Source organism: Thunnus maccoyii, chromosome 7 (genome assembly GCF_910596095.1).
Source record: "Thunnus maccoyii chromosome 7, fThuMac1.1, whole genome shotgun sequence".
Classification (NCBI taxonomy): Eukaryota; Metazoa; Chordata; class Actinopteri; order Scombriformes; family Scombridae; genus Thunnus; species Thunnus maccoyii.
In genome coordinates this window covers 17,728,216-17,744,496 of record NC_056539.1, presented here as the reverse complement: position 1 = coordinate 17,744,496, position 16,281 = coordinate 17,728,216, and the positions used below count along the sequence as shown (strand labels likewise).

Here is a 16,281-nt window from a genome sequence, read left to right as displayed (position 1 = left end):
ATTGGTGGTATGCGGCCAGGGAGAGTGATGAGTGGAAAGGTCAGGACAGAACAGCGCAGCCCCGTTGCTAGGGGAGATATTTTTGGACAGCACGCCAGAGTCATAGCGCCAGACCGTCAGCCTCTGCTCTCGTTCGGTTGCAGGGGCCACGGCCAAGGTGGAGGCCGGAGAGCCTCAAGGTCATGCCCTGCACCTCCTCTGCTGACAGAAAGAGGGGGGGAGAGAGGGACGGAGGGGTGGGGAGGTCAGACGAACCTGGACGCCAGGCTGCTGTTACAGGTCTAAATAAAACTGACTCCGTTCTTTTTGAGTGCAGGCGTGGGCACATAACACATCCACTCAGGGCGGCTGTCAGGTCAAGATGGAACAAGAAAGGGCTGCTGGGTACACTCTTATTTCTGAAGCGAGTGACAGGTCAGGAGTGTCACCTGTCCACAGGGGCATCTGGTGTGAAATGTGATATCACTCAAGAGGCTGACCCAGATAGCCTCAGAGCTCCATAAGTAATGGATATCAGGTGGACAGGAAGTTTTAAAACCCATATAAGAGTTCTACAGCATTTCAGTTCAATGTTTATAATTAGTTCTGCTTGATTTTGCCTATTTTTTCAGCTCATACTTCTATTAATTTATAATGAATTATAATGAAATGAAATTAATTATAATGTAACTGTCTGCATTTCTGCAGGATAAGAAATGAGTTGCAAGTGATCCTGCAAAAAAGCCGAATAATAATTATATGACTTTATAGGCTATTTTTTGCTGCAATTACCTTGAGCTTCAGTCTTATTTACCTAAATTAGTAATGTGTGTATAGACAGATAGATAGATAGATAGATAGATAGATAGATAGATAGATAAACATTAACTATAATCATTTTTTAACTATAAAAGCTTATTTGTATGTTAAAGGAATAAAATCTGCAGATAGATATGCAATTGTCAATATAGAAACAGTCGGGAACGACTGACTGCTCCTTCAAGAAAACCAATGACAAAAAGAGGGAATTTGTTTGTTTAAACATTTTATTGCTATGTAAAATTAAAAATCTCATACCTCCAATGAAAAAGTTCTACTTTTAAATAACACAAATAAAATCAGGCAAAATAAAAATATTTGGCATTATAAACTGATGTCCAGTATATGGGGAGAACTTGATTTTAGCAGTTTTAGCACAGCATTGCTGCTATTAGTCAGAGTTGTTATAAAATGTGCACTGTACTGTGTTGTACAGTCTTTTGGCGCACTACCACCTTTAATAGTCTAATAAATGTATCATCTCACGGGGTAGTACACAGAGCCAAGTAAACTACTAAACATATAACACTGCTTTTCTCCCTAACAACATTTAATACTGTATTTAATTGAGGTCCTATGGTAGTTCATGACATATTAACCTTAAATTAAATCAAACTTAACACATGGAGTAGATGTGCTTATTATTGGCACATCCATGTTATCCCTGGCACTCGCACCTACAGCGCGGCTGGGAAAAAAAGGCTGCAGCTGCTTGTCCCAGGCAGATCACCTCTGTTACAGTACAGTACATGTTGGGCTTATGAGCCCGGTCATTCAATGTGCTGCACAATCTCTGAGTGATGCAAAATGTTGATACTTAAAACGGCAAATGTGAAAGTGAAGCGTCTTCTTCTGAGCGCAGCCGATACAAAGACACAATAAATGATGACAAAATAAAAGTTCAAGTATATTCCAAACGCTGCTCCTCTCTCTAACGACTACATCTGGGTGACAGGCTAAACTCTATGCATGCAAATGCTACTGTAATGTGCACCCACTTAGCGGTGTCTTCGTTCTCTTTCTGTGACAAACTGCAAAGTGCATATTAGGAACCGGGTGCTCTCTGGGACTTCAGTTTGGCTCTTTACGCTGTGGCGTCAAAGTCAGCTCATTCTCTAAGAGGCAAACAGGCTTGGCATTACTACATTGACATTCTAAACATAGTGTTGCTTAATAATGCTGCACTTAATATCACACAGGTAAAACATGAAGCTTTAGCATTCAAAAGTTAAACATTTTTAGTTGTCTGGGCACCGCCTCTCTACTGTACTCTGAACTGCAAAAACTAGAACATAAAGTGACTGTTAAAACATTTCTTAACATAAAGCCTCTGATATAAGTTATGAAATAAATTAAATTCAGTGTAAATACAGAAATAAAATAAATGATTACAGCCAGCAAAAATAAGCTTTTTGTTGTTTTTTTTTACATCCACTTTCTCAAACAAGGGATCGCTATGTTGATATCATTCCATATCTGCATTCTGCGTCAGCATTCACTGCATTCATGGAATATCTTACAAAATAAATAAGTACATAAATAAATAATCCTTGCATTGTTTAGTATTTTGTTATTCTTTCCTTTTACAGTACCATGACTTGTAACTGTACAGTGAGTATGTATAATACAGCAATTACAATGAGAGAGGAGGGGTAAACCCATTGTCTGGTATTACTGGAGGAGAAAGGTAGGGATTGAGGGTACAGGTGGTCTGCTGGTCTGGGCAGGGCCAACTAAACTAAACCGAACAAGGCCCTTTAGCAATCCCAAATCATCCGGCTTTTGTTGGTCTTCAGCAGGGGATTTGGCCAAGGTTGAGGCTCCATCCGGTGTCCAGAGTTGCCCCAAATTCTGATCCATACCGGGAGTGCTGAGATCGGAGTTTGGCTGGGTGAGAGTCAGGGGAGGGCGGTTGAGGTCAAAAGGCGAGGGTTTCTGAAGCCAGGGTTGCCACGGTGACCTCAGAAGTGGCCCATCCTGGCGGCAAAAAGGCTGCGGGAGCGTGGCATAGCCGAGGAGATGCGACCAAAGCTGGACGAAGGCCACTTCATGATGAACTGGGAGGTCACTGGCAGCAGATACCTGGACAGACGGACAAGAACGAGGGATGGAGGGATTAGGGGAAAGGATGAACATAATGAGAGGATTAGATATGCAAAGGTCACAATTTAGAGGTCAGGTCGCATTAGTGCTCAGCACGGAAACCAAATACCGCCCGTTTTTCATATATCAATTTTACCATTTATGGACATCTCACATTTGCACATCGCAATTTTAATAATGGCTTGGTATTCTCAAGATCATATGACATCCCTCCCCTTCATCAAAAGAAGAAAAAAAAAAAGTAAAAGTTGGAGGCTCAAATTGTGAGATCCATATGATCTTAAATATTTTCTGTAATGTACCAAATCTAAAATGTCATATACAACACAAAGTGCTATCACTTACATCTGTTTAATTGGTTTATATGCATTTTTATATATCTTCTCATATAGTAATGAATTATGGGCCTCACTGACAGAAGCAAGTCGTTTTTTCTTTTCTTTCAGGACATCTGAATTTTCAACTTTGACCCTTAAATTTTTGGTATCATGAACAGAAAATCCTCACCTATCATTCCGAGGCATAGACGTCAGTACCTTTCTAAGACTTTTCTATGACACCTTCCACCGAGACAGAGCAGTGAGGCAGCTCCTGCTAACAGCGTTCCAGTACCTGAGAATGAGACCAGTGTCAGGTTGAGATAAGAGTCAGGAGGGGCTGAACCCTGCTCCCATCTTCCTTAGTTACTGGAAATGAGTCAGATATGGTTGTCAGAGCAATGTCAGATGAGATGATCAAATCCTGGATAAGGTTAACTGAAGGTTATGCAAATGTTGGGGTTCTATTCAGAGGACATGAGACAGGGGGCAGGTTGAATTCTTCCAGACTGATCAGTTGGAAGAATGACTTACATTTATGGGCTTTTGCAGCACACTTGTCATTTTGCGTGATATTATACATTATGTGACCTTGTTGCCACATCCACAGCAAGGATCTTTAGTTAATAAAAAACTACATCTAATACTCGTTTAGTTAAACGAATACAATGGTCAAAAGAAATAGTCCCTGTGGAAACATTTAAAATGTGACAATCTAATCAAAAAGGAGCCACTGGGGTTGAGGATTACAGAGTGAAGAAATAATATCTTCTTTTAAGCTGGTGCAGAGATAGCACACTTTTCTCTGACAGCTCTCTTTACCTGTGAAATAGCTCTTGGACAAATTAGCTGCACAGCTTCTTCTAAAGTCAACCGGAAAGAAAAAAGAAAAAAAAACGTCGCTGAGGGCGTCTGCTTCAACATAGCCCCAGACCCAGGAGAGTTAGGATGGATTCAAATTAACTTCATTTAGTCCAACAAGAGTGTCCTTGAAACAGCTTCAAGTGGGCCGTAGGTATCCCTCCAGCACATCATCTTCAGCTGTGACTGGACTCATTGAACAAGGGCTCAGTCCAGCACCTCTTCTTGGACTTCTTCAATCAAACCCCAACAGAACAGTAGGGCAAAGTATGTTTTACCTTCAGCCTTTCACATCTGCTTCTGTTAGGTTGCAGTCTTAGAAGTAGCATTTAGTGATTTCGTTCCATGATTTTGTGTCACCCTTGGATTAATTTTGTCTACATTTCTTATGTTTCTCCTCCCCCTGTTTGGCACTTTATTCCAGCACCCTCTTCTATGAGATTCACCACGTATCCACAGGCATCCTGTTCGTCGACTTGTGGTGTGATTTCTCCTTTCTCCCCTCCATTTCCATAAGGTTTTTACTGAAAACCCAAGCCTAGACATGGAAATGGCTGTCAAAAAAAAAGAAGAAGAAGAAGAAAAAAAAAGAAAATCAAATATTGAACATTCATTGGGGGCCGAGTGTGTGTTCTTCAGAGCTCCTCTGCTATTCACTTTGAGAATATTCTGCTCATAGAAAGAATCGTGGTGGTGGTAGTGGCGTGGGGTGGGGCGGGGTGGTGGAGCTTCTCACGTCCAAGCGGCTGCTGTCTCTGCAGGCTACATTTAATTGGACCCTCATTCGGCATCTTCCAGGTTCATCCTCCTTTTGATCATGAAGAAGATCTAGGCAACAACATGCATGCTTGAAAGCCAGGGGGAGGCTTGTTCATGCACTTCTGCTTTGCTTCAATCCATCAGTTGACAGGGAGACAGAAAGATACTCTCCTGCTCTACTCCTTACATGCAAAACTACAATCTACTCCTGTTCCTACTGACAGACCTTCCCTGCCACTCTTAAGTCCTCCATCGAGATGCAACTAGCATGGTGAATTAAGTGGAGGCCAGGCTGAATGACATAGCATGACTAAGGATGGAGGGGGAGACCGCTATGATAGCTGACGCAATCATAAACCAAGAGGTACAAAGAGGCTTGAAGGTTATCTGCAGCCCACATTCAGCTCAACACCCCAATTAACCCTAATTACCGCCACACTTTTCAGACACATGAAAGTTAATAGAATCTGAAACTTTTGTCAACATGGAAAAATTGTCTTTGGCTAGTGACAGTAATTCCAGGCTTAACAAGGAAGTCATTAGTGGAGCTATTTGGCTAGTTCCTCTCATCTGCCCACACAGACTGAAGGACTTTTCTAAGACCCATGGGAGGCTGTTGACACGCCTGATTAGGGCACTCCACAGAGGAAGGATGCTTGAACAAGAGCAGGCAGGTGTGGTCAACAATGGAGACCCAAAAGACCCCAGCTAACAGACCCACTTTGACATGCGCCAAAGGTTGAGAGTGCATGTGTGAGAGTGTATGGGTTTGTACGTATGTGTACATGCACCAGAGACAACGTGGACAATGTTGCATTTAAAGGAGCCAAAATTGCCTGCATATATGAGCTCTGATTTCAATGTGTGAAATATGTGAAGTAGTCAGACTGTGGGGGTCTGCCAAACATCGGGCTTCTGTACAAGTTTTTGTGTGTGTGTGTGTGTGTGTGTGTGTGTGTGTGTGTGTGTGTGTGTGCATCTGTGCACATTTGTGTGTGTATTTGAATGTATTTAATTTAAAAAGAAGAATGGAAATGGTAAAACTTTCATTTCAAAATTCCTCTTTTTCGACATTACTATGTGCAAAATATCTGTCCACAGCCTTTGAGAAATGTCATACATAGCTTACAGGTGTCAATTATGGTAACGTTCCTGACCATGACTGATTAAAACCGGGTGCAGTAGGATATTTTACATTTCTTAGTTTTCATCTTTGGAATAAAACAACTCACCTAATAGCAATTAATTCTTGACCTACTGTTTCTCTCTTGGCTTTCTCTGACATTTAGTTTGGTTCAGTTGTGATGAAGAGATGAAAAAATACACCTAAAAATAAAATTACTCATTATTATTTAATCATATATTTAAAGGTTTAAGGATTCAACCCTGTAAATGGCAATATGTACATTTAAACAGTTTTTGGTTACTGTAATCATTACTCCAGATTATTTCAAAATCCACAGTCTTTGTTTTGTTCAGCAGAAATTAACATGAGGCTTCAGCCAAATCAAGTGAATATCTTCCAGAATTACAGTTTATCTTTTTTGTACAAAATTCCCTATTTGTGTTTTCTTAAACAGTAAGAAAACTGTGTTGAGAGTAATTGTTTTTAGGGAATGACGACTGTGGGTGTTTGCCATCTCTTACACTCAAACTGTGTTACGCAGGAATCTCTTCGCAGCCAATGTGGAATAGATGAACAATAATAGCTACCAAAAATAGTTTCAATGTGGGCATGGGAATATTGTTTTAAGAAAGACTCGAAAAATGTGAACCGATCCTTTAAATTTGGTCATTTGATGTGAACACAGCTCGAGAGAAATATTTGGAGGTTAGCTGAGTATACTCAGTCACTGTGGAAGGACAGATGATTGTTGAGTAACATTCACATGACATCGCACATGCACACTCTCATACACACACAGTTTACCCTCTCATAGAAAGCTTATGCATCAATGAGAAAATAATCCTAATTGCTTCTCAACTATCTGAAGTGGCGTTGGGTTGCGACTGTTCCCTGCATGCCTGATGGAGAGATGTGAATCGCTAGTGTTGTGAAACTGCAAACCATACGATGCAAGCCGAGCTATTCTGTGTCTTCTTGTGACAAGAAGAGAGCGGTGCTTAGGTTGATCATGACACTGAAGCGGTGCAGGTGAGGCGCTCAGTTCCCTCTTAGGCCACTCGTACTGAAAATGCACTCAGGCTAAGAAGCTCTTGATAAAGCATTGAGTGAAAGGCATAGTTTAGCATGTGGCAGCGGGGTGATTGGCTGGTGATGTACAGCAAGCTGGCTGAATGGTTGCGGTGTTGACAAACAGAGCTCCAAGCAGTCTTAATATGCTTCCTTCTCCCATCTCCTTTCCTTCAAATATATTCCATATAATTTTGGACAATGAATAATCAAATACTTAAAATTATATCCCATTCTCTTGCTGTATAAGTCAATCCAAACATCCCTTATTTGAATCTAAGTGAGGGAAAGGAGAGGAGACCATGCCAGACTGTTGGCTGTGCAGCCAAAGCAACCATCATTGGGCAGGTGGGACCAAGCCTTTGTTAAAGCTGTGAGGTGGAGGGAGCAGCAGAAAGCAGTGAATAGGGACGGTGCTGGAAGATGATGGGGGGGTTTAGCACAACTAAACCAAGCAGAGACCTGCGTCGAGGGGCGAAGAGACGGAGGAAGAAGAGGAAGAAGAAGCAGCAGCGACAGCAGCAGAGGTGGAGCCATGGGTAGAGGCTGGTCCAGCAGCAAATGGTAAGCTTTTTTACACAAACATATATAGACACAGAAGAAATAAGGAGAGACAGGCCAATGCATGCTTAAATAGACTCTCAAGGATACCTACTCCATCATTTTCATGCTCGCTCGACTTATTAAATCCCATTACAGTTATATCTTTAAATCGTCAACTGATAAATGTATATTCTTAAATCTATCCTCAAAACAAAACGGCTCAAGATAAGACAATCAACGGCAACAATATCAGAGTACTCAAAACATTAGAAATTCTACAATTTGTTGTATAAATACAAACCTCATGCACTTTTTTTTTTTTAAACAGCTGTGGTTTTTATAATGTAGGCGCTAAGTGATAGCCTGTTAAAATATGCGCAAGAGTTATGAATCATGTAAAGCGAGGCCCCAGGAAAAAAGGAGCTCTCTCTCATAAGGTCATTTGCTGCACGGGCTCATCTGGGCTCTAATTGAATTAAGCAGGCCCCGGGGGGCCCCGGGCTAACCTGAGTGCTAATCTGTGGGCCATTATTTCCTGTTAACAGCACACTCCTTCTCTCCCTCTCCCCACCCTCCACCCTCCTGTCTGCCAGCCCAAAGCATATGTGCTTTAAAAGTTCACTCACTCCGAACCTTAGCTGTTGTCTCCTGCAGGGATCAACTTTAAAAATAGAATGAGGCTGACTTCTGTTTGTTTGTTTTATTGGGGTTATGTGATGAAGATGACGGCTCTAAGGGACAGGATGTGTTTCCTGAGATACGTTTAATGTTGATAACTCTTGAAATTTTCAAATCAAGGTTTTCTTGCCTGTGTGTCAAAGTGTGTTTCCTGTTTCATGTTTCATTATTCATGTATTCACTCCATTTGGTTTTATTTATTTCAGATCTTTCTAAAGGGAGTTTTAACCAAGTTTATTATTAAGCATCTCTGGGGTTCCTACTGCTTTAACAAACTCAGCCTTACCCACTTTACATCTGGACACCAGTATAAATATTCCTAACACCAAGGATGTCTCCTGTTTATCTTTATGCTGGTGTAGTATCCCGGTGATCTTAATAATATGCAGTGCATGTTTTATCATTTTTATGTGCGTGTTTTTTGGTATTATGATGACCATGTTCTGTACACGGTGCACTAGTTTAATCTGTAAACTAGGACAACGTAAAGCGTGAAAACTACCTACTTAATGGTCTGAAGACTTCATGTGACATTTGCTACACGACATCTGCTGCCCTCACTCTCTGGGATTTTCTTTTACGATAGTATAGATTTGCTTCTCAGGCATTTAGATTAATGCTCTTTCCAGAGCTAAAGCTCCAAATCTTGCAAAGGGACTTGTGCAACCTGAGACCTAACAGTGGACTAGATCAGGCTTCTTAAATCCTATCCTATCGTATGTATACTTGAATCTTATCCGGCCACCCAAATATATAACTGGTATCTATTGCAGCAGGAATGCTGTAAGAATCTTCCAAAAATAAAGTGTTCAGTGGGAAGACATCAAAGGGTTGGGTTTCCTTCTCACCTGGTGTCATCCCACTCTGGGCTGAGTCCGGTCAAAGAGCCACGGGACTCGGAGACAAACTTGTAGACGACCAACAGGCAGTCTCTACAAAGCTGGACCAGCCTGCGGCAGCATTGCAGCTCCTGGGGTGTCACCACCTCGCTGCTCTTACTGAAGATGGTCTCCCACGCTGAACTGGAGATCAGAAGAGAAGGCAAATTCACATACACATACACACACAAAGAGTCAAATTAAGTTAGCGGTTATAATTTAGCATGACATAGATAATAGATTAGTATTTTATCAATATACACGTCTAGACTGTACATATACGTGTATATAGTATATAATGTGTATGCATGATGGACGCCCACAGATTAAGTCTCATGTGACCTTTCACTGAACATGTGTTCATACATATTTGCATACACATCCCCTCTCTTACTCAGACATACAGGAAGACACACAGACACACAGAGGGAAAGGATGAAACAAATCCAAGTACAGTTAACCCCCTTTATAACCCCGGACATACCCCTGACTGTGAGAGAGCTTCAACAACTGAGACACACAACCCCGGGGGGTACGTTTGATGTCTACCCCCCTTTACTCCTTGGGAGGTAGGGGGTGCTTACTCTGAAAGGGTTCAAAACTGTGTGTTTCCATTCTCTTCCTCTAAGTCGTTTTTCAAAGCCTGTTGAATTCATTGCCCACAATAGCTGCTTGGCTGTTTGATTGTTGTTAAGTCCCTTAGATAAAATATCAAACAAGAGACAGAGAGGAGTGGGGGGGGGGTTGCACACGGATTTGGAGTGTGCTTTTCGAGGTGCACCGCTTCACTGTCGCCGCGTGACATCAGGGCCCCCTGTTGGGTTCATCCATGTTGGGGCTGTGGCCTGTTGTAGGGAGGGGCCTGACGATAGGCTAGCGAGCAAGCTGGAGCATTCAGGGCAGGCTGTAATTAGACAAAAGCTGCAAGGGGCGTAGCATGCAGGGGGTAGCTGAGGCTAGGCTAGGCTAATCCTCCCGGGCCACTACCCCTCCACATAGTCTTTACCAGTCTCTACCATTTTTTACGATGTCTCATTTTCAATCACTCTCATCTCAGCTTCTTCTCTGTCACTGCGTCCCTCCCCTTCTGTCCTTCTACTTATCATCCCCTTCATCTCTATCACTCACTTGCTCCCCTCCTCACTCTCCCTCAATCACGACTGCCAAGAAAGTAAGGTAAGAGGAAAATGGAGAGCTGTGTGGGCAGCGACTTCAGTTACACCCTCTGAGCCCTCTGTGTCGAGGGAAACACGGCCACTGAACAACTGAACTGTAAAGAATATGTAGAGGAGGAGATGCGGGAAGGTCACACCTTCATCACAGACGAAATGAAAAGCCGCCAGCACAGCAGCTGTCTGCATGTCAGGGTTGCATATGTGCGTGTTTCTATGCATGTGTAGGTCTATTTGAGGGTGCTAATGTGTCTGTTTGAAGAAATAAATGTGGAAACTAACTTCATGCATCTGAAGATGTCTGTCTTTGAGGGAAGCAAAATATGTGTCTAAGAAAGCCAGTGTGAACCACTGATGGGAAACAGAACAGTTGTGTGTGTGAGTGTGTGTGTGTGTGTGTGTGTGCATGTTTGTGTGTCTTGTCTGCAGGAGGATTTGGGATTTCTATACGGACATGATCAAGTGGGCTGTCACTGCAGTGACTCATCTTGTAGGAAGCCACTTTCTGTCGCATCAAAAAAGTATGAAAAAAATAGAAGAAAAAAGTAACCACTAGAAAACTTCAAAGTATCAGATAATAAACCAAAGTAAAAAAAAACCTACGAGGTCTTCATTCACCTTCTTCCTGCTTCCATCCTTCCCTTCTCCTTTTCTTGCTCTCACTTGTGAAAAAGCCCTGATTAACAGCCCAGATTTGTGACCTTAATTTGCGCTCTGTCTCCACAGAGTTACATGTTTCTTTCATCCCTGAGAGCTTTCAGGAAAGTGCAGCAGGGTCTGGTTGGTCTGTCAGTCATTCTCTGTCTTTCAGCTCGTGTTGCTTCCTCAGTCACACTGAATAAAAAAGACAAATTGTCCCCGCTGTCACTAAAACTTGAATATTGACAAGCACCGGGCTCACGGACATGGGAAGATTGCACAGTGCGTGAACTAGTTATGGAGATGAAAGACTGGCGCTATGCAATGAATAGAGTGGTAATTGGCCTGGCTGTGGTCATTTGTTTGTGTTGATTCTGAAAAACAAGATTCCATGAACACCTCGGTTCATTCAGGAGGGCTCTTCATGATACAAAAGGTCTTTTTTTTCAATGTCTCTGTTGAATTAATTTTATTTTTAGCACTGCTCTTGGCATGGCTATAGGAATTGGCAATGTTTGTCAGTTGGTCCACCATTTTGACAGATTGACATGAAATTTGGTGCGGATATTCATGGTGTCCAGAGGATGAATCCTCATGACGTTGGCAATGCCCTGACTTTTTGTCTAGCGCCACCATGCACAGACATTCATGTCCCCCTCAGGATGAACTTTGGAGACCCCTTCACTTTTCATCTAGCGCCATCATTAGGTCAAAATTGAATTTATAATTAAATTTAGCCAATACTTTGGTTTATGACCAAATATGTGCAAGACTGATAACATTCCCATGGGCTGTACTTTGTGATTAGGGCTAATTAGCAAATATTAGCATGCTAATAAGCTAACCTAAGATGGTGAACACAGTAAGCAATATACCTGCTAAATATTAGCATGTTAGCATTATAATAGTGAGAATATTAGCATGCAGATATTAGCATTTAGCTCAAAATACCTCCATGCCTGAGGACAGTCATCTCACCAAGCTGCTAGCATGGCTGTAGACCCTTAATATTGTTTTTTGTCTTGGTTGGTTTTTGTTTTATATCATATTCTAGATAAGATATTTAGGTTGTTTTTATTTATAGGTATTTAGATCAGTCTTTCATTTTGCTTATTGTGATATTTTGTTATTTTTCTTATTTTGATGGTTCTTCATATGTAGCAGATTCTTGACCTAAGGGCTAATCAAATAAATTGAAAAATAAATTGAATTTGAAATGACGGCAGCTATATTCATTTGTTTATCTTCATTTTAGCACAACCTTGTCTGATATACTCATTCAGAGTGTATATTGCTCAGGCTTACCCGGTGTTGGAGAAGCAGTTCCACAGGCCCTGGCCGTGACTCCAGAGCAGCCGGTTGAAGACTCGGTTAAAGAGCCGGTAGAGGTGCAGGCTCTCTATGTCTGGCTCCCTCCAGATCCGCTGCAGTGCTGAGCGTACATTTGTACGAACAATGTCCAACACCTGAGTGACAGAAAAGAAAGAGGAAGATGGGGAACGGGAGAAAGCAACAAAGATTTAAATCAAGCATGTGATAACGAGGGAAATGAATGCTGCAAGACAAAAGGTGACAGTATTTGTAATTGATATACGTGAGTTGGCATTTGATCCAACTGTAAAGGTTTTTCTTTTTATCTTCCCTTAAATTTAGCAATCACTGGAGCTAATGCATTCACTCAGTAACAGAAAGCAAGCTTGCATTTATGAATAAATACAGACAGATGCATACACACACAAGAATACAAACACAATCTGAACTATACAAAAACTAATTTACCTTACACACCACACAATGAGGGTTTGAGTTGGTTTTATACCTGCATTCATTTAAATGCATGCACAGCATATATATAGTTTGTGTGTGTGTGTGTGTGTGTGTGTGTGTGTGTGTGTGTGTGTGTGTGTGTGTGTGTGTGTGGCTGTGGTTGAGGCAGGACAAAAAGTGCTGGGGCAGACAGTGGTGAGTATGGGAGAGAACTAATTGCTGCACCAACGTCAGTCTTGGTGAGAAGGTGTCAGAAGTTCCCAGGCGGTCTGAGGACACCTGTGCCAGCCTTCCATCTTCCCCTCTTCGTTTTCCCATCCCTCCCCACCTCACTGCCTTCTCTACCTCCCTCTTTCTTTCTCTTTTCACCCCACTCAGAGTGCAGCGCTGTGGCTCTTTTGACTTTGATTCCTTGGCTCCTCATTACTGACGTGCCCGTCTGACTGTGTGTGCGTGCATGTGTGTTTGCGATGCGAAGAGGCAAGATTTCCCTACAGCAATGAGGCAAGCGAGACACGCATTCACACTCAGACAAACTGATAGATGAGTAAACACACACACAGATATGTTTTGGTATGGTAATAAGATGGCAGAGCAGTGGGCGCTACATTCCTGACCTCTGCCTGCTGCTCATTAGGCTGCTCCACTCCAAATAAAACACCAGCTCGCATCGCCACAGCCCACAACACAGCAGAGCACAGTTCTGCAGAAAGCAGCAGCTGAGAGATCACATCATTACTGACACGCCTACTGGATGCTATTTCGCGTCTTGTCCCCTCTTCTATTTTGTTTACATCCTATTTGGTATCTGTACCTCTCACTCACTGCCTGACATGGTAATGATCTTCATGCTTGTCTGATACTTTTTAAAAGTTGTTCAAAAGAGTTCAAAGGAACAGGTAGGAGTGGTGGCATTTTGTTAGGTTCACTGGTGTTCGATACAGAGAGACAGTACAGACGGTGTGGCAGCAAAGGCAGAGGAAGGCGATTTATATGTGTTTAAAGATAAATATGGTTAAAGACTTTCAGAATTGACACATCCAAACATGTAGCATTATCTCTGACAATAGTAAAGTCTTAATAACTAGATCATGTTCATGTTCTCCCTCACAGACGCTCGCTCTATGTCTTTCTCAGGCACCCAGAAGTACCTGCTCACTTTGTTCTATCAGTTTGGTCAAGGACACGTAGGTCTCTGCAATTTAAGACCACATTTCCACCACCCTCTCCCTCTCCCCTTTAGCTCTCTTCCAAACCAGTAGGCTACAACAACTTGTTTTCTATTTCAAAAGTCCTCTTTTTCCCCTAGTTTTTAAATTGTCCCTCGGTGTCTGTTGAGGTTATAATCTGGTTCACTAAGAGAGCAGTGACATTCAGTCCACATTCTTGCAAATATCAAACAAGTTCATGTTTGAAATAATCAAGTGGCTACAGAAGACCTGGAATCCTCCAATTCTCTGCAGGGACAAATTCAGTGGTAAATCGGCTCTCTATCTTGCAATCTAATTCTGGCATGAGACTCACCTTCCGCTGTTTGGTTGAGTCCAACTTTACAAGCCAATAGGAGGCCACCTTTGGTTTATGGTATTTCCAGTTGTCGAGGATCTGTGGAAGAAAATGAGGGTAAAAAAATGTGAAAAACTATTTTCTGTACACACACAAAACCTGTGTTAATACAGATTTCTCAAAACTTAGAATTGCAATCAAGCAAATATATTTAAAAACACCCTCAGGGCATTTTATTAGTATATTTTTAACAAAAAAGAACAGTGCAAGTACATTACACTGCTATTGCATTTCATCCGTTGTTTCACTGCAATCCTCCGTCAAAACCCAAGTTATTACAATATTCTTACAGGCAGCCTCAATGACTGCCAAAAACAACAACAATAAAATCAGCAGGTCGGGCTAGAAAGACACCTACAAGGGAAAATTAATACACCTTTTTAACTTGAGGACAGACTTTGATGAAAAGTATTCTATAAGTGTTCCCTGTGCTCATTATACTACTCTATAGCAACCTGTCACTGCCATGCTAGGGAGCACCACGCTAGAGCACAGTTAAATTATTATTAGTACAACTGTATGAATGTGTCGGAAAAGGCAGAAGAACATATGGAGCTCATTCCCACAGTCACAGACTTTCTTTCACACATCAGCCCAAGCATGTAATCTATAACAATACCGAGTTCATCTATCTCTTAATGAAGTGGCCTTTTGGCTTTCACACATAGGTCTCTGTTATGGAGAAGTTCCATGGTCAAACATGACAGCACCATTATGGATCAAAGTGCAATACTTGTGCAATATCTGGCATCTGGCACACGAAACTAGGCGAAACAGGAAATATAATGCAAGAGGTGAAAGATAATTTACGGAAACGTATCACTGACATGTCTTGAGAGGAATGCTCTAATTCTGGTGTCCGACCAATTTCCAGTTATTTTTCATAAAACATGTTAAAATGTTATTCATACTTCTCCTGGCAATATGTTTTATTCACACCAGAGTTTTGTAATTTCAGGCAGACTGCCAAGAGTCCTTTCTATGGAAAAATGACAAGGTAATTTTCAAACATGACACCAAGATGTAAAATTGACAGAGCATTTACAGAATACAGTGCATTGAAATGAAATTAGCTTTTGTGTGGTATATTTTTGTTTGTGAATGCAAATGTAGCAAAAACTGAGGGATACTAGTAAAATTGAATTGCGATCTTTGGTACCTCAGCAGAAAACCCCTAGGTTTCATTAGCGTGTCAAAAATCCTTGGGGTATATGTCGTTATGCTCAAAAGCTGTTGTGGATATTCCCATGCACTTGCTCCCAGTGCCAGTATCACTGTGTACCTATAGGCACTGTTATTGTTGCTGTGTTGACTTAGTCTACACCTCCCCACTGGTGCACATAAACCTCTCACGTAGCATGCTAGATCCCCTGCAAACAGTGCTCCCAATGGGAGGCTCTAGTTTAAACTTTATGTGTACACACAAACATGTGAACATGCACACACACAAAAAAAAAACATTCCACAAGGATTCACAGATACAGAGCTATGGTATACAGCAAGCACTTCTGTTCACTTTCCAGAAAGTTACTTGTTTACTTGTTTAGAATTTTATCTCAGTAAGAACCTTATGAACCTTGTCTGGTAAGCTGCACGCTCATTTGTCACATTTGTTTCATATGTGCACAAATTACCCTCAATTAATGCATGACAAAATGCACTTGATACATTTCACCTTTCAATGATTCCAACTGCAACAAAAAAAGCAGGTTTTGAGTGAAGATAAAGGAGGTAATTACTCCGATACAAACACATCATTAGCCCAATTAGACCTCAACTTTAAATCATGGAAAACATAAAATGCCAAAGATTGTTTTTATGCCAAGTGAACACTCCTTCTATCCTGAGGGGGAACACTAAACAGTACAGGTGCAGTCGCTCATCTGTGTTTCCATGGTGCTTTCATTAGGCTTTGTTAACAGTACAGGTGCGGTGGTAATTGTCTCTCACGACCCCGACACACCCAGTTGTCACACACAAACAATTGTTGAGTTTTTTTTTTGTTG

At 41.6% G+C, this 16,281-nt stretch overlaps 1 protein-coding gene across 4 annotated transcripts in view; it reads right to left on the bottom strand.

Moving 5' to 3' along the window:
- Positions 1 to 1,020: 1,020 nt before the first annotated feature.
- The window catches only part of ttll7 (tubulin tyrosine ligase-like family, member 7), a 76,496-nt gene continuing 61,235 nt past the window's right edge, over positions 1,021 to 16,281 (bottom strand). For 3 of the 4 annotated variants that reach the window (XM_042416760.1, XM_042416761.1, XM_042416763.1), the window contains 4 exons: positions 14,234 to 14,314; positions 12,248 to 12,408; positions 9,102 to 9,275; positions 1,021 to 2,880 (listed from right to left, as the gene is read on the bottom strand). In XM_042416760.1, the coding sequence (XP_042272694.1) occupies positions 2,760 to 2,880; positions 9,102 to 9,275; positions 12,248 to 12,408; positions 14,234 to 14,314 (537 nt within the window). In that variant the 3' untranslated portion in view covers positions 1,021 to 2,759. Of the gene's footprint in view, positions 2,881 to 3,408; positions 3,514 to 9,101; positions 9,276 to 12,247; positions 12,409 to 14,233; positions 14,315 to 16,281 lie in introns of all 4 variants that reach the window. The other variant, XM_042416762.1, reaches the window with a different exon arrangement.